Source organism: Carassius carassius, chromosome 6, assembly GCF_963082965.1.
Source record: "Carassius carassius chromosome 6, fCarCar2.1, whole genome shotgun sequence".
NCBI lineage: Eukaryota > Metazoa > Chordata > Actinopteri > Cypriniformes > Cyprinidae > Carassius > Carassius carassius.
Window position 1 is genome coordinate 40,139,191 of NC_081760.1, and position 25,065 is coordinate 40,164,255.

General features: G+C 40.7%; 2 protein-coding genes across 4 annotated transcripts in view; both read left to right on the forward strand.

The window, feature by feature from the left end:
• The window catches only part of LOC132142891 (NACHT, LRR and PYD domains-containing protein 3-like), a 62,328-nt gene that overhangs the window by 30,158 nt on the left and 7,105 nt on the right, over positions 1-25,065 (forward strand). The window contains exons 6-7 of one of the 2 annotated variants that reach the window (XM_059553082.1): positions 17,767-17,940; positions 18,255-18,428. In XM_059553082.1, coding sequence (XP_059409065.1) covers positions 17,767-17,940; positions 18,255-18,428 — 348 coding nt within the window. The remainder of the gene's footprint in view (positions 1-17,766; positions 17,941-18,254; positions 18,429-25,065) is intronic. The other variant, XM_059553083.1, reaches the window with a different exon arrangement.
• LOC132142892 (NACHT, LRR and PYD domains-containing protein 3-like) overlaps positions 1-25,065 on the forward strand; it is a 125,239-nt gene that overhangs the window by 28,067 nt on the left and 72,107 nt on the right. The gene's annotated exons all lie outside the window — the stretch shown is intronic.

Here is a 25,065-nt window from a genome sequence, read left to right on the forward strand (position 1 = left end):
GGCTTCTTTGCTGCCCTTCTTGACACCAGGCCATCTTCCAGAAGTCTTGGCCTCACTGTGCGTGCAGATGCGCTCACACCTGCCTGCTGCCATTCCTGAGCAAGCTCTGCACTGGTGGCACTCCGATCCCGCAGCTGAATCCTCTTTAGGAGACCATCCTGGCGCTTGCTGGACTTTCTTGGATGCCCTGAAGCCTTCTTTACAAGAATTGAACCTCTTTCCTTAAAGTTCTTGATGATCCAATAAATTGTTGATTTAGGTGCAATCTTAGTAGCCACAATATCCTTGCCTGTGAAGCCATTTTTATGCAACGCAATGATGGCTGCACGCGTTTCTTTGCAGGTCACCATGGTTAACAATGGATCAATAATGATTTCAAGCATCACCCTCCTTGTAACATGTCAAGTCTGCCATTCTAACCCAATCAGCCTGACATAATGATCTCCAGCCTTGTGCTCGTCAACATTCTCACCTGAGTTAACAAGACGATTACTGAAATGATCTCAGCAGGTCCTTTAATGACAGCAATGCAATGCAGTGAAAATGTTTTTTGGGGATTAAGTTAATTTTCATGGCAAAGAAGGACTATGCAATTCATCTGATCACTCTTCATAACATTCTGGAGTATATGCAAATTGCTATTATAAAAACTTAAGCAGCAAATTTTCCAATTTCCAATATTTATGTAATTCTCAAAACTTTTGGCCATGACTGTACACAACACATCACTTTATCCCCATGTTTCCATAAAACAAGCCAGATTTTTAGTCAATTTAAAATACACAAATTCTGCTTTAAGCCTTGAAGTCACAAAAGCTCTTAATATTATATCTGGGTCTACCAAAACTTCTTAATTTAACTTTTTTTTCCTTGTTACCCATATTGCCATTATCGTTTCTGCTATTAAAAAAAGAAATTAGACCAATTCTACTCTTATCAGAAGCATTATAATTAGGCCCAAAAATTAAAATATTATCATTGAACACTTCGCCTAGTTTTACAATCCAGTTTTCCAATATCTGAAATACACCTCTCAATCTAGAACAAAATAAGAACAGGTGATCAACTGATTCCTCCAAATCACAAAAGGGACACTTCTTTTCTACAGTGGGATCAATATGTGCCACATATCTGTTTGTGGCTACTGCTCAATGTATAATTCTCCACTGTAGATCTGCAGTTAGTTTTTCAATGGGAGATTTATACAATGACCTCCAGCACCTTCTAGGAGAAGAGTTTGGCCCCAATGCATCTGACCACTTTGTTTCTCTACATTCCCTCAGAATTGACTGATGAGCAACTTTAACACAAGTCAAATACAGTGTCTTCTTTGAAGCCTCTTTAAAACCATGTATTACTGGAGTCCTAAAAGAGAGGATTGATTCCTCTTGTGGTTCTTCTTCCACCAAAGACGAAACATTAAGTTCAGGAAAAAGCTCCTCCTTTAGCTCCTCCTGTTCCACGTTTAAATCCTCTTCTCTTAATTTTCGACGATGAGTAGAAGGAAAAAAAGAAAAAATCTCATCCATTATGTGTTTCATGAATCTGACAGACTTAATTCCTGTCAAATTATACATTTCCTCAGGGCTTTTCCACTCATCTTAATGTTTTAAATCCGTTATCCTTGTGCATCCAGCTCTTGTCATTACTTTCTGAAGGCTTCTTGAATTAAACACTTTTACTTGAAGTAAAGGATTTTTAAAAAGAGGCTCTTTGTTTATCCAGGTCTCAGAAACAGGCAGGTCTCTCTTCACTTGAAAAACTGAAGCCCATGTTCTCAGCATGGGTTTATAAAAAGCAGATGTTTCCTTTAAGTCAATTTCTTTTAAATTAATTAAAAAACAAATGTAAATCATATTTAAAAATGTAAACTTTGTGTAACATGGTTTTAGTGGTATCAGACCAGCACCTATTTGAGTACAGCAACTTTTGTGCTGCCTGCAGCCTGAAAGTCTTGATTCTGCTTTTAATATCTATTAATCCTTGTCCACCTTCATTTACTGGTAAGAGAAGAACAGCAGCTTTAGTCCAGTGTTGTCCAGTCCAAAAAAAATCCACTAATTTCTTTTGTAATTCATAAACAATATCATCTGGTGGATCAAGGACATTCACTTTATGCCACAGTGCCGAAGCTGCTAAATTATTTGTGACCAAAACTCTTCCTCTATAGGATAACTGTGGTAGCACCCATGACCACTTAGACAGCCGGCTACACATCTTCTCCACCATTCCTTCCCAATTTTTCATCTTAAATGTTTCAGTCCCTAAATAAACCCCTAAACATTTCAACCCCTCTCGACTCCACTTAACACCACCTGGGAGCTCTGGTGGATTTCTGTTTACCTTTTGTCCACAATAAAACCCTTCACACTTTTCCCAATTCACCCTTGCAGTTGATGCATTTTCATACATTTTCAAAGATTCTTTTAAAACAGACACATCTCTCTCATCCTTAATAAAAACTGTAACATCATCAGCATATGCAACTAACTTAATAGGTTTTTCAATATAAACCCCTTGTAAAGTTTTCCTTAATTTACAAAGTAGGGGTTCAATGGCCAATGAATACAACATCCCTAATAATGGGCATCCTTGTCGAATTCGAATCGGACGACTAAGCCCACCCCCCACTTTCAACATTGCAGATGCATCATTATACAACATTTTAATCCATGAAATGAAACTCTGACCAACTCCAAAAGCTTCAAGTGTTTTAAACAAATAAAAATGACTAACTCAGTCAAATGCTTTTTCCTGATCAATTGCGAAAATTCCAAAGTTTTCATAGTTCAAATCGGCAATATCTATTATGTCTCTTACAAGAAACAGATTGTCCATTATTGTTCTGTTAGGTACACAATATGTTTGATATTCATTAACCATATATTCTAAAAAGGGTTTCAATCTATTAGAAAGGCATTTTGCCAAAGTTTTATAATCAGTGCATAAAACCGCCACAGGTTTCCAATTTTTCAACAAACGAAGGTCACCTTTTTTGGGGTAACAAAGATAAAAACGCTCTTAAACAACTAGTAGGTAATTCAAGTTGTTGATAACAATAATTAAAAACTTCATATAAATCATCATTCAGAAGGTTCCAAAATTGTTTATAAAACTCAGCTGGAAGTCCATCTATACCAGGTGCTTTTCCGGTTGAACGATTTTTAACAGCATCAGACAGTTCTTTTAACTGGAGGCCAGAGTCAAGCTGCTTTGTTTATCAGAGAGTTTCAGTAAATCTTTATGTAACTCCTCAATGCAATCAATGTCGCATTTTCCGTCTCCAAATAAATCCATATAGAATTCCAAAGCAATTTTTCACATTCCCATTTACATATTTCAAATGCAACATCATTGTTTTTTCTTTTGCTTTCTGCTCTAAATTAAAAAAGAAGGAACTCGGTGCATCCATTTCTCTCAAAAATGCAAAGCGAGCTTTAATTTAAGCACCCTTTGCTTTTTCATGAAATAATGAGGCTAAAGCTTTTTTTTCTTCCAGCTTCCCACCTGTCACAACATTTCCAACACTTAACTCTCCTTCAATCTGCTTTATTTCTTTTTCTAGTTCAAAAACAGTTTTTTTTAATCTTACCATTTGTATTATGTATGTAATTTTGACAAAATATTCTAATTTGTGCTTTTCCTATATCCCACCACTGAACAATATCATCATAATCAGTTTTTCGTTTTTTCCACTCACTCCAAAATACATTACATTTTGCACAAAAAAGCACATCTTGTAACAATTTCACATTAAAATGCCAATAGTTACTATGACTTTGTGACTTCCTTACATTTATTTCAATTATAAATAAATGATGATCAGAGAACCCATTTGGACAAATAGTAGATTTTAAAATTCTATTACTTTTATCCTTATTGATATAAAATCTGTCTAATCTAGCAGTACTAATATGATCATGACAACATAATATAATGATAACATTATGTAAAAATTTGGCAGAAGAGGGATGAGGTTCTTCTCCATTTCTATCTAAAGTAAATTTGATTGTACAATTCCAATCACTCCCCAAAATCAACCATACATTTTCATCACAATTTTGTTTTAAAAACTCCTGTAACTTTTTAAAAGTTTGTATCCTATCTGCACCAATATTTGGTGCATAAATATTAATAAAAACAAAAGCAGATCCATTTATAATTGTTTGTACAGCCAAAATTCTACCTCTTTCTATTTCATTTACAGACACAGCGGTTATATGAATCATCTTCATCTTCAATCTAATTTCTTTTCATTCGATTCCTTCTGACCTACATCTTCAGTAGATTCACTTTGTTGCTGCATACTTCGTTTATTATTTGCACTCTGCTCCTTGTCAGTTCCATTTTCTAACTCTGTTTCTTTACTTTCCTCTGCTTCATCAACGACCGCATGTTCACCTTCATTTGTTTTGTCGATATTTTCTTCTGTTTTTGTTTTACGCGGGCATTCCATTTTTTTTATGCCCAAAATTACCACACAAAAAGCATTTCAAATGATTGGTACTCGCGTAGATCATATATGATTTATCTTCACGTTTAACCCGAAAGGAGATATCTAGCGTCGGTGATTCTAAAACCATAAACAACTGCCGCCTAAAGGACAACACGTGTTTAAGGGCTTAATTTTTACACCCGAGTGGAATTAATGTCTTTCCACTTACTATTTTCCCGAACCTCTGCAATTAATTTTCAATGCATTCATTGGGTATATATGGTGGACAATTGGAAATGTTCACCCTTGCCGACTGCGATACCAACAGAGAGACAATAACAAAAGCTCCACTTACCCAAACGCCGCTCACGATGAGTTTACTGACAAAACTTTGATCCTTCACAAAAAACACCATGGCCTTGTTCATTTTGGATGCGGAAACAATATTTTCAAATCCTATTTGTTCTCCAATCGCCACGAGCACATCCTCGACCGTAGCATCTTTAAAATTTGAAATACAACATGCCATCCAAAACCTCACACAAAACTCCTTCCGCGGACCATGTTTCGGCGAACCTTTGAATATCATTAATCAATTTAAATTATATATATTCAATTTTAATTCTAGCATTCACCATGGCTTTAAAAGCATTTTCTGCATCAACTGTACCTATCCCCAATAACTAATTTTTTCGAGTCTTCCAAATTGCCATTTTGGCCATAACCAACAAAAAATGTTATATGCATATTTTTCTTCTCTCATGAGATGTGAATTTAGGACCACTTATAAAATCCTGGTTGGAAAAATCTTTCCCAAAACCTTCAAACCAACCTTTTAAAATACTAAAAAGACTGCCTAACCTCACACAATGAATAAATAAGTGATCAACTGTCTCTTCAATCCCACAAAAAGGACATTCCCTCCCCACTGCTGGATTCAGGTGTGCCACGTGTCTGTTTGTAGCTATAGCACCATGAATAAGTCTCCACTGTAGGTATGCTGTACGCTTCTCTATGGGAGGTTTGTACAGAGACCTCCAGTATCCTTTAAAGTCTGGTCCAGACACTTCTGTCCACCTCCCCGCTTGTACTCGTTTTAAAACAGTCTGATGGGCAACTTTAACACAAGTAAAGTAGATTGCGTTTTTACTCGTTACACGAAACTTTCCCATATCCGGGGTCTTAAAAGTTAATATTGTGTCAGTATTTTCATAGTTTTCCTTTGCAGCTGCAGATACACTTATAGATGCAAACTGATAGTTTCTCCTCCAATCTTGAGCTGGTGGAGTTTCCAGTGCCTCCCTGCAGGCTCCAGGCAATGCTCTCTGCACCTCCTCTAGCACCTGCTGCAGAAGACGGAGAGATCGTAGACCCGTCTCACACTGTAGTGCTGCAGCCGTCTTCCATCCGATGAGGTCTCTCAGGTCTCCTATACTCTTGAGTCCAGCTCTCGCCAGGCAGTTCATCAAGCTCCCCAATGACAGAGTTCTTGTTTGTATCAGTGGGTTATAAAACAATGGTTCTCCCACAATCCACTCCTTTGGTTCTGAATGATCTCTGTTGATGTTAAAGTTATCAAGCCAGGCTCTCAGCATTGTCTGATAAAACCGGGTAACATTACTTAAGTCCAGCTCCTTAAGGCTCAGTAAAAACAACTGTTTCTCGTAACCAAGACCAGATGCTGTCCTTAAAATAGCACAAGCAACACGAATCCATACTAGATCTTCTTCATATATTATTCTTTGTGCTGTTTGCAGTCTAAAAGTCAAAATCCTGCTTCTGATGTCTATCAAGGCTTGTCCTCCTTCTTGTAAAGGCAGATATAACGCAGGTCCAGGAACCCAGTGTTGCCCAGACCAAAAAAAATCTACAAATTTCTTCTGTATAGCTTTGATCAGTTCATTGGGGGTATCCAGCACATTTAGTCTGTGCCATAGCATGGAGACGGCCAGGTTGTTTGAAACCAAGACTCTACCCCTGTAGGATAGTTCAGGTAATAGCCAATTCCATTTAGACAACTTGGCTGACACCTTCTCCAGCATACCCTCGCAGTTTTTCTGTCTATAATTTTCTTTACCCAGAAATACTCCAAGAATTTTAATTCCCTCTGTATTCCACTGTAACCCCCCTGGAAGCTTAGGTGGCCCACCATTTCTCCAGGGACCCACAACAAAACCCTCACTCTTAGCCCAGTTTACTTTTGATGATGAGGCTCTCTCATATAAAGCTAAACTTTTAGACAGAATCTGAATATCCCCTTGTCCAGTAATAAACACAGTGACATCATCAACGTATGCTGAAACAGAAACACTTGACCCATTAACATCCCCTGGTACATGAAACCCTTTCAAATTATTTCTCAGTTTAATAAGCAAGGGCTCAATAACTAAGCTATATAGTTGTCCAGAAATTGGACACCCCTGCCTAATTCCCCTCTTCACAGGTATTGGACAACTCAGTCCCCCTCCAACCTTAAGCATTACTGAAGCCCCTCTATATAGTAATTTGATCCAAGAAATGAATGTTTCTCCGAACCCAAATGCTTTCAAAACATTTAAAAGCTATTCATGACCCACGCAATCAAACGCCTTTTCTTGGTCAATGGATAAAAAACCAATATTAAAATCATCATTCATAGAAAGGTCCATAACATCTCTTATTAGAAATAAATTATCCATTATTGTACGTCCTGGAACACAATATGTTTGCTCATTCCTCACAATAATGCTCAAAAACTTTTTTAATCTATTTGCTAAACATTTAGACAGTATCTTGTAGTCTTGGCACATTAAAGAGACAGGGCGCCAGTTTTTTAACAACCCTAAATCAACAGTCTTAGGCAGAAGTGATAGTACTGCTCTTTGACAACTGCTGGGTAAAATACCTTTTTTAAAACATTCACAAATTACATTGTAAAAGTCCTCTCCTAAAATGTCCCAAAATGATTTATAAAATTCAGCAGGCAGACCATCTACTCCCGGGGACCGTCCTGTGGACAGCTGCTTTACGGCCTCTGAAAGTTCCTCATATGAAATCAATTTATCCAGAGTTTTTCTGTCCTCAGGTTTTAAGATAGGCAGTCCTTTTAATAACTGATCCATACTTTCAATATCACAGTCTTTGTTCCCGAAAAGTTCAGCATAAAAGTCCACTGCAATTTTCCTCATTTCGATAGGATTTGATGTTAATATGCCATTGTCCTTCCGAAGGTAAAACATATTTTTTCTCTTTACTACTTTACGTTCCAAGTTAAAAAAAGAACTTTGTAGGGGCATCCATTTCCTTAATGGAAGATATCCTTGCTCTAATTAAGGCACATTTTGCTCTTTCCTCTAAAAGTGTTTTCAACTCCAATCTCTTTTTCTTTAAATCCGTAGTCATGGCCGAAACATTCAAATCAATTACATTCTCTATTTCATTAATATCTTTCTCCAAACTCTCAATATTTCTCTTTACAATCACAGTATTATTATAAGAAAACTGCTGACAAAAAATCTTAATTTGGACTTTTCCTACCTCCCACCATTGAATAACATTTTCAAAATTATCTTTTTCTACTTTCCAACTCTCCCAAAACCTTTTAAACTTTTCACAAAATAACTTATCCTGTACCAGTTTGACATTAAAATTCCAATAAGATTTTGAATGTGGCAAGCTTTTAGTATTAAAATCAATAGTCACTATATGATGGTCAGAAAACCCACAAGGAGATATACCAACATTCATGACTCTATTACTGTCTGATTTACTTACATATATTCTATCCAGTCTTGCTCCCTTCACAATAGAATCCAAAATTTTAACCCATGTGTATTGTTTTGTTAACTGATTCTTATTTCTCCACACATCATTCAGTTCTAGTTCTTGTGTTATCCTGAGGAGCAGATTACTAGACTGTAAATGAGGTTCTTGCCCATTCATATTCATATTGGAGCATATACATTAATGAAAATAAATTTTAATTCTTTAACTGCTACTATTGCTATTACTCTTTCTTTTTCTAATTCAATAGTGGATAGGATCCTTAGATCCAAATGTTTGGAAAAGATAATCGCTACTCCTGCGCTTAAATTTGTTCCATGACTCAGAATACATTCACCTTCCCACCATCTATACAATTCAATTTCATTTTCATTATCTGAATGTGTTTCCTGTAAAAACATAACATTGATGTCCTTCAGATGAACATATTCTGATATCACTGTTCTCTTATTCCTATCTCTCCCTCCATTAATGTTTAAAGATCCTATTCTCAAAATATCCATAAAAAGATAAAAGGAGAGGAAAGAAAGAGGCAGAAAAAACAGAAAGCACTGCAAAGACACCCTTGATGTGCATCTCATTTCGCAAAATCAATTGGCTTACTTTTAACTGGGGTTTTCCCCTTTCTAAGTTTAGTGAGAAACTTTTTCAAGCGAAACCTCTTTCGCGTGTTCAGTTTTTCTTCTCCTACCCTCTTTTGCCAATATAAAACTGAAAACTCAAATTTCTTTACACCAGGAAAGAAATTCTTCACATCAGCAACCTTTCCAAAAGTCTCATCCAAAAACGAATTAATCTCATCCAACGAGTAAACCTGATCACACCCTATCTGAGAAATCTCTGACAGATCTGAAGTATCAGATAGAACACCATCCTCATCATCGGTCTCATTTATTTCTTCAACTATTTTTTGTATTTTTTTCTTTAGGCTCACATGAATTTACCTCTCTGACACTTCTTTGATCCTCATTCCTTCCAGATTTGGTCACTCCACAATCTCTGTTTGTCTGACCTTTATCCCTTAAATCAACGCAGACATCTGAACTTCAGCATCACCTTCATCTATTCGTTCATTCTCAACAGATGTCTCGTCGTCCTTCCTCACACTCTCAGCAGAGACCCCCTCTTCATTCCTTACCTTCTCATTAGGAATTTCCTCATCATTCCTTACAATTTCAGCATTAACCACAACAACCTGATCTCCATGTGGATCTATTTGCACGGCAGTTTCACTTCCACTTGGGCCTGCCTCTGTTTTATTGGGACATGATAACCTTACATGCCCGAAACCATTGCATTCAAAGCAATGCATCTCACCTGCGCTCGCATATAACATGTACGACTTGCCTTCATACATGCATCGAAAATGACACATTAAGAGTCTGGGAGTTTAAAAACATAAACACGTGCCACCTAAACGACAGCACATGTTTCAAAGCTGCATTTTTGCTGCCAAGTGGAACCATTTTGATTCCACTCGCAAGTTTACCAAAACGCGAAAGCTCGTGCTCAATATCAGCATTAGGAATGAACGGCGGGACATTGGAAATGGTTACTTTTCTTGTTGGTGTTGCTAACGGTTCAACTTAAATAAAAGCACCACTTACCGAAATCCCGCTTTCGATCAAACGCGCCACTAGTTGTTCATCCTTGAGAAAAACCACCACCGCTTTGTTCATACGGGACGCAGAAACAATGTTGTCGTGACCGACGCATTCAGCTACATCCAACAGCACGTCTTCCAAAGACTCGCCGGCGCTCGTGACACACCTGATACTGTGACGGAGCGATAGAGACGACGCCTGCACACTCCCGTGCGACGCCTTCTCCGTGCCCAACACGACAATACTCGACTATTACACGTACAAAATCCGGAAATGTAACAGACCAGAACCAAACTATTTTTGCGAAATTACATACATAGAGATCATCCCAATAGGCTCCCAACAATAGTTAAGAAGCCGTGTTCAAATTTCCCTCTCACCGTGATCACCCTTCCACACCCTACCACTTCCCAGAGAGAGGTAGAGAGAGAGATAGGTAGAGAGAGAGAGAGGTAGAGAGAGAGAGAGGTAGAGAGAGACAGAGAGAGAGAGAGGTAGAGAGAGAGAGAGAGGTAGAGAGAGAGAGAGAGAGAGAGAGTTCCGTTGAGTAGCAGCAGCAACAAGATGAGCTCCTGATCATTTAACTTTTAATATTATTTTAAAACAAGTCAGACATTCAGTTCTGACAAATTTTAAACAAGGAAACCTCCTACAATCGATATTATTCACAAGAAGAGTTTAAATTTAACCAAGAAAAAAAAACAACAGAAGACATTCAGATGAGAGCAACTCAAAGGGCCACTGCACTGCCACAGAGAGAAGATCTCTTAAACTGAGACACTTCCAGACCGAGACCTGTCTGAAGATACCCACAGACTAAACCTCACAGAAACAGAGGAGAAAATCACACATCAAGCAGCAACAAATAACCAAGAGCCCTTGAAAGTAAGGAAAGACACTTTTTTTGAATCAATTAGTAATATTTACTTCAGGAAGAATATTTTGAATGTTTTTTTTTTTCTCTGGCAATATCAATGAGGATGGTCAATCTGGTCTTCTTGTAGTGTTTGTGCACATATTTGGATCAGTATTTTAATATAATGGACATTTTGATCAATATGTATATATAGTTCACAGAAAAACTCTCAAAAACAAACAAAGAGACAGTTTTTTTCAGTTATTTGTTTACATTCTAAAATCAGCAATGGCCGCTGCAGCACATAGGCCCCGCCCCTTTGTGTACCCTCAGAAGAGCTCAGAGCATTCTAGACAGATCCACAGACAGAAACAGATCAAGCACAGTCCTGAAACACTGTTTGCTGACTCTGACCGCAGTTCAATGACCAACCTGCTCTTCTACACAGATGGCATACTGCTTTCTGCCAACACTTCACCTTCACCGCAAAAAGAGGCATCTGCAAAGGCAGACAGATCCTGGTATTTGAAGATGCTGAAGGAAATGAGGAATCAAGAATTTTATCTCTGAACTTCTACCACAACGGCACTGTCATGATCCAAGGCTCAGAGCCTGCCCTCCTAGCATTTTCAGCTGACTTTATACAAATTAAACAGCAGACATGTCTTAATATAAGTCTCGTCCAAGACCATACAGATATAAACACAAACTCTTCTCCCGTAAAAGACATCCAGAAGAAGACAACTGCAACAGCCTTAACTCAATCTCCCATGTCAAAAATGAAGGAGAAATGTTCACTTCTGGAAATCGATATGGTGGATCTAAGATAATTATTCATGTCCAATTTAAAAGACAACAGCGACGTGGAGCAGCTTACAAAGGACATGATGAATTTAAAACAAGAGACTGAATATCTGCTGAGAAACAAAGAGCAGATGTCAAAGGAACTTCACCAAGCCAGAGAAGAGCTGAAGGAACTCGAACCAACTTTCAGAAGAAAAATCACAGAAATTAAAACAGAAATGCTGGAAGAACTGTCTGTCTAGAAATCTGAACTTCGAAAGAAAGAAAAACTTATAAACAACATGAAGGAAGAACTGCTTCATGATTTATCTTCCAAAGGATCTGATGCTAAACACTTGACTTGTCTAGACAGTCAGCAATCAGCTGCAGTGGACAAGCCTCACGTTACTGCCACGGACTGATGTGCCCTTTCACATGATCCATGGAAACAACGTAGAGCTTTCCAGAACCTGTGCACTCATTCCTAATGTTCACCTGGCACACCATAAAGACATCCGGCCTCATCACATGTATGACTACATACACCTCAACAAGAAAGGAGTACAACTTTTCTCAGGAGTGCTGAAAAGCACAGCACTTAGAAGAACAAACAGCAGAAATCTACACAGCAAGAGCAGCTCCCAACCACAAAGAAACATCCAGCCTCGTCCAAGAACCAGACAGGACTCGACCCCTGGACTGCCATCACCGCATCAGAGCTACGCCGCAGCAACCCAACAGCCACAGAACTCTGCATCCGCCGAACTCAATCAGATAAGACACCTGCTCAACGTCATCTGCTCCAAACTTGTCAAATAATATACAAGAGTAATATACACACACACTTCTCTATATCTATCTATGAAATCATTTAAAATTAGCTTTTGGAATATACAGGGTTTACATTCTTCAACTTTCGAGAACAAGACTGCAGATCAAGACTTACTTAATAATATAAAAGACATAGACATTGTAATATTTCATGAGACATGGTGTCGGAGTAATGAGAGCTTGCACTGTCCAAGAGTTTCATGTTTCATTGATTTTAAAAAAAGCTTTCGATTCTATTTGGCATGACGGTTTTGTCACAGTGTCTGGGTTGTGTTCCCTGGGTTTCCACTAGGTGTCATCAGTTCCCACAGTGTTTATCATTTATCACTTCCTGTCTCCTTATTTGGTCACCTTCCTCCTTGTTTAGTTAATTGATTGTTCCCCACCTGTCTCCTGTTTCCCCATCATCCTTTTGTGTATTTATACCTGGTCTGTCTGAGTCTTAGTCACGGAGTCCTTGTTTAATGTTGATGTTTATTCATGTCCGTCATCTTGCCTTGCCTTGCCTTGTCTTCATGTTTTGTTTATGTTTGGATTTGTTGGATATCGACCCCTGCCTGGACTGTTTATTCTTTGGATTGCCCCTTTAATAAATACATACCCGCAATTGGTTCTCTCTCCTGTGTGTTCTGTAACACCGATCGTGACAGAAGGACTCCGTCACTACAAGAGCCAGCGGTATGTCGGCTTATGTCTCCTCCCCAGCCACAGTGCGGGAGAGGAGTGGATTTGAAGGAACTCGCCTGGTGGTTTTCCGGGGAACCAGAGGAGGTCGCCGAGGAGGGAGTGGTCGAGAGGATACTCAGCACCGCTCTCAACAAGGGCCGCCCTTCGACCCGGGGCTCGTGTGGGATGGATTAGAGCCACCGTCTCACCATGGCGGACGGAGAGGAGAGAGGAAGCGCACGTCCGCCACAGTGGCGTCACTGCCCATGATGGCCGCTAGTCCAGCGCCACGAGGCAGGATGGACGCCAACACAGCACCACAACCCAAGGCGATCACGAGTCCAGCGCCACGGTGCAAGATGGCCGCCAGCTCAGCGCCAACGCCCAAGAGGGCCGCTGACTCATTCTTGGACTATTTCGCTACGCTGTCCAAGATCCTAGAGTTTCCCAAGACGGTTGACGTCATGGCTGCTGAGCCAGCGCCACAGCACAAGATGGCCGCCAGCCCAGAGCCACAGCACAAGATGGCCGCCAGCCCAGAGCCACAGCACAAGATGGCCGCCAGCCCAGCGCCACAGCACAAGATGGCCGCCAGCCCAGCGCCACAGCACAAGATGGCCGCCAGCCCAGCGCCACAGCACAAGATGGCCGCCAGCTTGCAACCACAGCACAAGATGGCCGACTCAACGCCTGAGTCTCCAGACAAGGTGTCACCGACTCGCCAAAATAGAGGGCGGAGGAGGAGGAGACAGGCGTCTACCGTTCCTCAAAGCCCAGAGGACGTTCCCGAGGCGGTGCCCGATGCGGTTCCGGAGGCCGAGGCGGTGCCCGATGCCGAGGCGGTGCCCGATGCTGTTCCGGAGGCCGAGGCGGTGCATGATGCTGTTCCGGAGGCCGAGGCGGTGCACGATGCTGTTCCGGAGGCCGAGGCGGTGCACGATGCTGTTCCGGAGGCCGAGGCGGTGCACGATGCCGAGGCGGTGCCCGATGCTGTTCCGGAGGCCGAGGCGGTGCCCGATGCTGTTCCGGAGGCCGAGGCGGTGCCCGATGCTGTTCCGGAGGCCGAGGCGGTGCCCGATGCTGTTCCGGAGGCCGAGGCGGTGCCCGATGCCGAGGCGATGCCCGATGCTGTTCCGGAGGCCGAGGCGGTGCCCGATGCTGTTCCGGAGGCCGAGGCGGTGCCCGATGCCGAAGCGGTGCCCGATGCTGTTCCGGAGGCCGAGGCGGTGCCCGATGCCGAGGCGGGACCTGATGCTGTTCCGGAGGCCGAGGCGGGGCCCGATGCTGTTCCGGAGGCCGAGGCGGTGCCCGATGCTGTTCCGGAGGCCGAGGCGGGGCCCGATGCTGTTCCGGAGGCCGAGGCGGTGCCCGATGCGGTTCCGGAGGCCGAGGCGGTGCCCGATGCCGAGGCAGTGCCCGATGCTGTTCCGGAGGCCGAGGCGGTGCCCGATGCCGAGGCGGTGCCCGATGCTGTTCCGGAGGCCGAGGCGGTGCCTGATGCCGAGGTGGAGGCCATTCCCGATGCGGTGTCCGAGGCCGCTCCCGATGCGGTGCCCGAGGCCGCTCCCGAGGCCGTGACCGAGGCAGTGCCCGAGGCCGTTCCAGAGGCGGTGCCCGAAGCCGAGGCGTCTCAAGTCTCCACAGGCAGTCCAGAGTCGAGTCAGGTTCCAGTTGACCCTCCAGAGGCGAGTCAGGGGCCAGTGAACTCTCCAGAGTCGAGTCAGGTGCCAGTGACCTCTCCAGAGTCAGGGCCAGTCACCGTTGAACTTTCAGAGTTAAGTCAAGTCACTGGGTGGTCTGCTGCTCCGCCCTGTTGGACTCCGGCATCGACCACAGGGGCGTGGTGGTCATCTGCTCCACCCTGGAGGACTCTGGCCTTGACCACAAGGGTGTGGTGGTCTTCCGCTCCACCCTGGGGGGCTTCCGCTCTGACCACACGGACGTGGTGGTCTTCCGTTCCACCCTGGGGGGCGTTTGCCCTGACTACACGGTTGTGGTGGTCTTCCGCTCCGCCCTGGAGGACTCTGGCCTTGACCACAAGGGTGTGGTGGTCTTCTGCTCCGCCCTGGGGGGCTTCATGTTGTTTTTTTTTTGTTTTTTTTCTCCAGTTGTTTTTGTGTTAATGTCGGTCCCTGTTCCTTTCTGTTAGTCTGGCCCTCCGTCCCTCCACCTGTCCTCCTCCCTCCTGGTCTCTGTTTTGTGTCTGTCTTGGAGCGTCTGGGAGCCGCTCCTTAGTAAGGGGGTACTGTCACAGTGTCTGGGTTGTGTTCCCTGGGTTTCCACTAGGTGTCATCAGTTCCCACAGTGTTTATCATTTATCACTTCCTGTCTCCTTATTTGGTCACCTTCCTCCTTGTTTAGTTAATTGATTGTTCCCCACCTGTCTCCTGTTTCCCCATCATCCTTTTGTGTATTTATACCTGGTCTGTCTGAGTCTTAGTCACGGAGTCCTTGTTTAATGTTGATGTTTATTCATGTCCGTCATCTTGCCTTGCCTTGCCTTGTCTTCGTGTTTTGTTTATGTTTGGATTTGTTGGATATCGACCCCTGCCTGGACTGTTTATTCTTTGGATTGCCCCTTTAATAAATACATACCCGCAATTGGTTCTCTCTCCTGTGTGTTCTGTAACACCGATCGTGACAGGTTTACTGCACAAATTATTACAAATTGGCATTGGTGGAAAAACATTCGATATTATAGAATCCATGTATAAAAACAGTAAATGTGCGGTTAAGATTGGGAATCTGAGAACAGAGTTCTTCCAGCGGGGTCGAGGAGTGAGGCAGGGGTGCAGTCTGGGCCCAACACTGTTTAACATCTACATCAACGAGCTGGCAGAAGCTCTGGAGCACTCCGACAGCATCCCAGGCCTCGCTCTACACGACTCTGAAGTCAAGTGCCTGCTGTATGCAGACGACCTGGTTCTGCGGTCTCCCACAGCCGAGGGTCTCCAGCACAGCCTGGCCCTGCTGGAACAGTACTGACGCTCAACCTGGACAAAACCAGGGTCATGGTGTTCCAGAAGAAGGCCAGGTCTCAGGGAAGCAGATATCAGTTCAGTTACGGAGAAGTCCTGGAGCACAGCAGCAACTACACTTACCTGGGCATCCAGATCTCAGCATCAGGGTGCTTCAGTCTGGCCGTCAAGCCCCTCAATGAGAAGGCACGGAGGGCATTTTATGCCATTAAAGCACTGTTTGGCCAATTAAAATTACCAATTAGAACATGGATTAAATTATATCACGCAATCATAAAACCAATCCTACTGTACTGGAGTGAAATTTGGGGACCAATATCAAAATTTGAAAACTGGGACAAAAGTTTAATAGAAAGAACACAATTGGAATTTGCCAAAAACATTCTAAGGGTAAACAGAAGCACTTCTAATATCGCCTGCATGGCTGAGCTGGGCTTATACCCCTTGCACATAGAAATACAAAAAAGAGCTGTTCAGTTCTATCATCACCTGACTCAATCTGACACTCAATCTGTTCAATATAAAGCCCTCCTCGTCACAGTGACTCATCCTCTAAACACACTCGTGCTTCAACTGATGAAGGAAACCCAAACTGAGTCTGACTCCAATCACAACCCCAACATTCAGAAACTAATTGACAAAAATCTGAAGTATAATTATGATCAAAAATTAAAAAATGAATTTAAGCTCCAAACCAAACTCCAGTGTTATTCGGCCCTAAACAGAACCACAAAACTGGCAAATTACTTATCACTCAAGCAATTAAAAGAAAGACAAATCCTTTCAAAATATCGACTCAGTGATCATGATTTGGAAATAGAGATTGGTAGACATAAAAGATCCTGGCTACTGAGATAAGAGAGACTGTGCAAACACTGTGAGCTGAATCAAACCGAGGATGAGAAACACTTCCTTCTTGTCTGTCCCAAATACAGCACTACAAGAGAAACATTCTTCCCACAGTTTGAAGCTTTGAATCATGCATTCTTGTCTCTAAATGACTCAGAGAAACTACTCTATATACTTGGAGAGAATGAGACGGCAGTCACAATAGCTGCTAAATATCTATACACCATACGAAAGGGATAATTTATTGTATTCAACTGTTTTATTTGATATTCTTAATTGTATATAATTACTATTATTAATATTAGAAATATTATCTTCTGTTGCTATTTTTGTTGTATTATATTTTATTGAAATCATATTTTATATTTTATTCTGTATCTAAATACTTTGGCAATACTGTAACTCAAATGTCATGCCAATAAAGCAACTTGAACTTGAACTTGAGAGAGACAGAGAGAGAGAGACAGAGAGAGACAGAGAGAGAGATACAGAGAGATACAGAGAGAGATGACGCACACTGTGTAATCAGATGTGGCTAATTCCTAATGTTCACCTCTTCATGTTTAATAAATCAAGTGTTATGATTTGCCGAGCTCCCTTTCGGTGTCCTCCTTCCAACAAAGCCAGCGAGCGAGCGCACGGTAAGAACTGTAAAGCCTGCATATAGAAACGACCCGCGTTACATTATTATTAGGCAAATTATAGACACATAATATTGTTTTTACAAAATAACGTTATTAACCGGTATTTTTTCCACCCGAACCGGTTTCAGAAAAATAATTCAGAGGAACGGAGGAACAGAAACGTTAAAATATTGATTCTGCTCAGAGTGAACCGATTGAATTTTCTTTTAATTTTCAAGCCCTGCTTTACAGTCAACTGATCACAATGTGTGTGTGTAGATGATCTGTGTGTGTGTGTGTGTGTGTGTGTAGATGATATGTGTGTGTGTGTGTGTCTGTAGATTATCTGACTGTCGGTGTGTGTTTTTGTCTCTTTCAGTTTTGCTCGCTGTAATCTCACTGCTCAGTGTTGTGAGAGTTTGTCTTCAGCTCTACAATCCTCAAACTGTGTCCTGAGAGAGCTGGATCTGAGTAACAATGACCTGCAGGACTCTGGTGTACAGTTTATTTCTGATGGACTGAAGAGTCCAAACTGTCAGCTGCAGATACTGAGGTATTAAGAACATATAAGAGATCATTTACAGTCAACTGATCACAGTGTGTGTGTGTGTGTGTGTGTAGATGATCTGTCTGTGAGTGTGTGTGTCTGTAGATGATGATGTGTGTGTGTGTGTGTGTGTGTGTGTGTGTGTGTGTGTGTGTGTGTGTGTGTGTGTGTGTGTAGATGACCTGTCTGTGAGTGTGTGTGTCTGTAGATGATCTGTCTGTGTGTCTGGGGATGATGTGTGTGTGTGTGTGTGTGTGTGTGTGTGTCTGTAGATGATCTGACTGTGTTAGTCTGTAGATGATCTGTCTGTGTGTCTGTAGGTTGTCTGGCTGTATGGTGTCAGAGGAAGGCTGTGGTTATTTGTCTTCAGCTCTGAGTTCAAACCCCTCACACCTGAGAGAGCTGGATCTGAGCTACAATCACCCAGGACAATCAGGAGTCCAGCTGCTCAACCACAAACAGCAGGATCCAAACTATAAACTGCAGATACTCAAGTATGTCAAACACTAATACTGACGTACTGAACATGTGTGTGAATGATGCTGATCTACATTAAATTGTTTTATTAACAACATTTGGGAGGAGCTTTGTACGTCTCTTTGTACATCTCATTGTACATCTCTTTGTACATCTCTTTGCAGTCAGCTAACCCTCCAAAACAGTCAATAGAGTCATCAGCGAGCCTGAGCCGTGCTCCAGATTCCACTGCTGCAAAACCTCTTTCTCCTCCCTCCTCTGTTCAATCTTTTCCTCCATCTCTCTCTACATCTTTCTGTGTCCTGCAGCTCCTGTAACAGATGCTGGCGTGAGGCTGCCTCCACCAGCGGCTCAAGCCTATGCTCCTCCTCCATTCCCTTCTTCACCTCTCTCTGTGTTCCTCCCATAGACTGTATAAACACATGGACGTAGTGTCCGTGACGTCACCCGTAGACTCCTGAAGTCTGTTTTTGAAGCTTAAAGTGTGCAGAGTGAGCCGTCGCCATCTTGGCAGCGCGTCAACACACGACTCTCCCAGACAATCAAAAATGGGCAAAAAGGCGGGATCTAGCTGCTGAAGCCACACCCACCTAGCGCGGCGGCAGTGTCAGCAGCGGCAAACCACCTGTCACTCAAGCACCAACGCCCTTAATTATGCAGAACTTTGAGTCTTAATATAATTTAAATGGATGAGTTATAAAACAATTTACCCCCTCGCAGTTGTCATGAAAGGGCCAAATTAGCTATATAGACCAAACTCATTTTTTGCACCAGGCTGTAAACATGTTTTTTTTTCTGCTGTAAAGTGGGGCATTTTAACATGAGGAGTTTATGGGACTGACTCTCTTCTGCAGCCAGCCTCAAGCGGCCAGTCGATGAATTACAGTTTTAGTCTCTTCCTTGTTGTCTTCACGAGAGAGAGCGGGAGGTTGGCGCTCGGTTCCTCCTCAACCACAACACTATAAAAAAAAAAAAGTTCCGTCAACTTAAAAAAATAAGGCAACTAAGCGCTTTTTTGAGTAAACTTAACAAACATGGACTAAAGTCCACCCAACTTAAATAATAACCTAACCCTTGTGCGTTGTTGGGGACGTTTTCGTCCACTAGGGGGTAAAGTTGAGTCTTATTTTGGCCACAACTTTTTCTGTGATTGAGCTAATGGAATGATTTTTGGTGACAAATCTTATTTTGACCCATATTTTGGGAAAATGCTTTGAAATTTTTCAAAAACTCAACGGTACACTGTGGGCAAATTCACTACCCTTTCGGGATGTTCGTGGATGAAAACATCCACTAAATTAAACTGCTGTAAAAATGTATCAGATAAATATTTTTTTCTATTTTTTTTTTTGCATAAATCTATTAATCAACATCAGTCCTGATCAAAACTACCAAATTTAAAAAAAAAAAATTCCAAGATTTTAACTTTTTTATTACCAAGTTCATAAATGATGTCACTGATTTGAAAAAAAAAAAAAAACCACAAAATTACATATTTTCAATATAAAAAGTGATTGTGGACTGGATATTTTTTTTACCTTTTATCACAGTCTTGGGCATGTCAAAGATTAGTAACAAGATTGGCTTTGATGCATTGTTAGTTTTTGTGCAGCATTAGATTTAAATTTTTTCTCCCTTATTTGTTGTTGGTGGCTGTTATTGCCTCATTGACTTCCATTATAACAACATTTTTTGATTGCAAAGCCATGACACCATATAATCATGCATTATTGATTGTTTGTGGTTTTCCCTTTTGGGAAGAGGTAAAAAATTTTATTTTTACAGTTGATCACTAGGTGGGACCATTAACCCTTTAGATAGGCCTGTGCAAAAAAAGGCTTAGTTTCTGGCTTGTATGGAGTTATATGGAGTATAATAGCAAATTATAGTGTGTGTGTGTGTGTGATAGAGAGAGAGAGAGAGAGAGAGAGAGAGAGAGAAAGAGAGGGTGTGAGAGAGACCTTTGTGCACTTACCTTGATGTACAGTATCTGAAAAAATCTAAATATGCACCTCATGCTCTCAGACCTACATGGAGTAAACAATAAACAAAGAAGTGCGTTTATGCACCTGCTGCCTTTTGATGGTGAAAAGTACAGATGGCCTATATGTGAAATGCTCCTCTTTTCTTGATGGTAAAGCCAGTTTAAAACCTTAAAATCCTGTAAAAAAATCTACTTGGCATCAAATTTATGAACATAATGTATTATGAACCAAAATGCAATACCAACTTCAAATAAGCTGCAGCTCGCTGGAGGGGTCACGCTACATAATCATTTCTAAAACTTTGGTACAAGTCAAGCCCTTTATCGTGTTGCTTGCTGCTCTTCTCACCATTAAATATCCAGCACGATGGCATGCAAGTGTTTAAATCCACGTACTTTGCTTTTGTTTAGTCTATTCGCTTGTTAAGTCTGACGTCACGTAGCAGCACTTCCGTGTCCAAACGCTCTATCAGTTACCATGAGAAAACAACAAAAGGTGCTAATATAAACTCACAATGTGATAGAATACTAGCGAAAAAGTTATAATATTAACCTTTATATAATATATAATATTAACTCCATTATGAAGTAACAGATAGCCAGACAATGAAAATATAAATATAAAAAAAATATATACAAATTATTTGTGTTTGGGACGCTGTGAGCACGGAGACTGTAGTGTATATCGTAAGTTTGAAAGTGTTTTACTTAAATTATCAATATGAATAAACAGTGCTCATAAACGGCTGCTGAGGTAATATTCTCAAGTGAAGCGAGTTGAAGCCTGGACCCGGAAACAGCGCTTCTTACGTCATCACTTAACAACCGAATACTTTCACCACCATTAAAAGGCAGCAGGTGCATAAATACACTTTTGTTTACTCCATGAAGTTCTAAGAGCTGAGGTGTACATTGTGATTTTCTGAAATACATTAAGGTAAGTGCGCAAAGGTCTCTCTCTCACACACACTCTCTCTCTCTTTCTCACACACATACACATACACACTCAATATAATATGCTGTTATACTCCATATAACTTCATATACAAGTCAGAAACTAAGCTTTTTTTGCACAGGCCTATCTAAATGGTTAATGGTCCCACCTAGTGATCAACTGTAAAAATAACAAATGTTACCTCTTCCCAACAGGGAAAACCACCAACAATCAAGAATCTCACACACACACAAACACTATAATTTGCTGTCATACTCCATATAACTCCATATACAAACCAGAAACTAAGCCTTTTTTTTTGCACAGTCCTATCTAAAGGGTTAATGGTCCCACCTAGTGATCAACTGTAAAATTAACAAATTTTACCTCTTTCCAAAAGGGAAAACCACAAACAATCAAGAATGCATGATTACATGGTGTCATGGCTTTGCAATCAAAAAGTGTCGTTATAATGGAAGTCAATGGGGCAAAAACAGCCACCAACAACAAATTAGGGAGAAAAAAATTAAATCTAATGCTGCACAAAAACTAAAAATGCATCAAAGCCAATGTTGCTAATAATCTTTGACATGCCCAAGACTGTTATAAAAAGTAAAAAAAAAATCCAGCCACAATTACTTTTATATTAAAAAAAATAAGTCATTTTGTGTGTTTTTTCCCCCAAATCAGTGACATCATTTATGAACTTGGCAATTAAAGAGTTAAAATCTTGGATTTTTTAAAAAACATTTTGTAGTTTTGATCAGGACTGAGGGTGGATTAACAGATTTATGCAAAAAAAATTGAAAAACAATATGAATCTGATACATTTTTACAGCAGTTTAATTGAGTGGATGTTTTAATCCTGAACAACTCGAAAGGGTAGTGAATTTGAACAATCCACAAGGGTTAATATCACAAGTTGTCACAACATAAATAGTCATGTTAACCTAAAAAATATCAGAACAAAATATTTTTTGTTTACTGAACAAAAGGCCTATTATCTATAAGCTTACACAATTTTAAAGTGAAAAAATGTGAAAAGTGACATTCAGCCAAGTATGGTGACCCATACTGAATTCAAGCTCTACATTTAACCCATCCAGCGCGCACACACACACACAAAGTGAACACACACACACACACACACAGTGAACACACACCCAGAGCAGTGAACACACACACACACACAGTGAACACACACCCAGAGCATTGAACACACACACACACACACACACAGTGAACACACACCCAGAGCAGTGAACACACACCCGGAGCAGTGTTCATCATTTATGCTGTGGCGCCCGGGGAGCAGTTGGTGGATCGGTGCTTTGCTCAAACTCTCTAACCACTAGGCCACAACTTTAAATTATTCAAATAGTCTAAATAAATAAAAGACCATAACACGGGTCAAATAACTTTTTTTGTTATTGAAAGTTTGTGTCCAAAGCACAAGGACATACCAAGTCTTGTATATTAACTTTACTCAATGCGTTTTACACTGAACTCAACACATGGTACACAATGCATGTTAAATAAATCCAGTGTTAATTATACCTTCATACGTTAGCAGTCTTGTGGCATGAAGTCACATGTATTTAACATTTTTGTTTGTTTTTAAAGGAACTATTATGTGAAAATTACTATATTGCGTATTTTAACATCAACCTAATCCACTGGGCAAAGTTTATGTCTTTGGATGCGTTGAAAAGACGTCCACTGAGGAGACCGAATGTTTTTATGACGTCTTTTTTTTTTATGTTTTTATGACTTCTGTACGTCCGATATAGACATTCACAGATCCTCCTTACAAGGTTCTGTGACTTTATTTATGTCAGACATCTAGAGAAGCTCTTATTGAGAATTAACAGAGGTTTAAATGTTGATATTTGATTCATTTGAAGTTATTATTTTAAGTTGGGTGGACTTTAGTCCCCGTTTGTTAAGTTTACTCAAAAATTCAATTCAATTCAAGTTTATTTGTATAGCTCTTTTTACAATACAAATAGTTACAAAGCAACTTTACAGAAAAGTATGTTTCTACAATATTTAGTAATAGCTTATAAGTGGTGACTGTCAGTTTGTGCACGTATGACAGGATTTGTAGAAAAATGTATACAAGTCGTAGTCAGCCAGATGATGAACATTATTAATATTATTAATAATTAATAATTATTATATGATGCAGTCACACTTGTAGCAATGTTTGTTAGTTCTGTTGTTGATTCAGGGTTAGCATCATCTGGGGTCCTCTGAGGGTCAGCATCATCTCTTCTCAGGTGTTCTGGATCCAGACTGGAGCTTGTGTGAATCCTAGTTACCATGGGATGTAAATCCCGTGGCAAAACATAGAAACAAATAGAGACATCATCAGCATAGCTGCTGTTCCAACAAAGTAAAATTAATTAGTTTAACCCAAGCTAAAGAATAAGAATGCACATTTGAACAGATGCAACTACACTCACATTTTAAGATACATTATTCGAATGCTTTGCGAAAAAGATGCGTTTTTAATCTAGATTTAAACAGAGAGAGTATGTCTGAACCCCGAACATTATCAGGAAGGCTATTCCAGAGTTTGGGAGCCAAGTGTGAAAAAGCTCTACCTCCTTTAGTGGACTTTGCTATCCTAGGAACTACCAAAAGTCCAGCGTTTGTGACCTTAGGTAGCGTGATGGATTGTAACGTGTTGGAAGGCTAGTTAAGTACGCAGGAGCTAAACCATTTAGGGCCTTATAGGTAAGTAATGATAATTTGTAACTGATACGGAACTTAATAGGTAGCCAGTGCAGAGACTGTAAAATTGGGGTAATATGATCATATTTTCTTGACCTGGTAAGGACTCTAGCCACTGCATTTTGGACTACCTGTAGCTTGTTTATTGAAGAAGCAGGATAACCACCTAGAAGTGCATTACAATAGTCCAGTCTAGAGGTCATGAATGCATGAACTAGCTTTTCTGCATCAGAAACAGACAACATGTTTTGTAGCTTGGCAATGTTTCTAAGATGGAAGAATGCAGTTTTTGTAACATGGGAAATATGATTTTCAAAAGACAAGTTGCTGTCTAATATAACACCCAGATTTTTGACTGTAGAAGAAGTAACAGTACATCCGTCTAGTTGCAGATTGTAATCTACAAGATTCTGTGTAGTGTTTTTTGGTCCAATAATTAATATCTCTGTCTTATCCAAATTTAATTGGAGAAAATTATTGCTCATCCAAGCTTTTACATTTTTAACATACTCTGTTAGCTTAGATAATTTAGAGGTTTCATCTGGTCTCGTTGAGATATATAGCTGAGTATCATCAGCATAACAGTGGAAGCTAATTCCGTTTTTTCTAATAATATTGCCAAGGGGCAACATGTATATTGAAAATAGAAGGGGACCTAGGACGGATCCTTGTGGCACTCCATATTTTACTGATGATAAATGAGATTACTCCCCATTTAAATAAACAAAATGGTATCGATCGGACAGGTAGGATCTAAACCATCTTAGAGCCTGCCATTGAATACCTGTATAGTTTTGTAATCAATCTATGAGTATGTCATGATCTATGGTGTCGAACGCAGCACTAAGATCAAGTAAGACTAGAAATGAGATGCAGCCTTGATCTGACGCAAGAAGCAGGTCATTTGTAATTTTAACAAGTGCAGTTTCTGTGCTATGGTGGGGCCTGAAACCTGACTGAAATTCTTCATACAGATCATTTTTGTGCAGGAAGGTGTTGC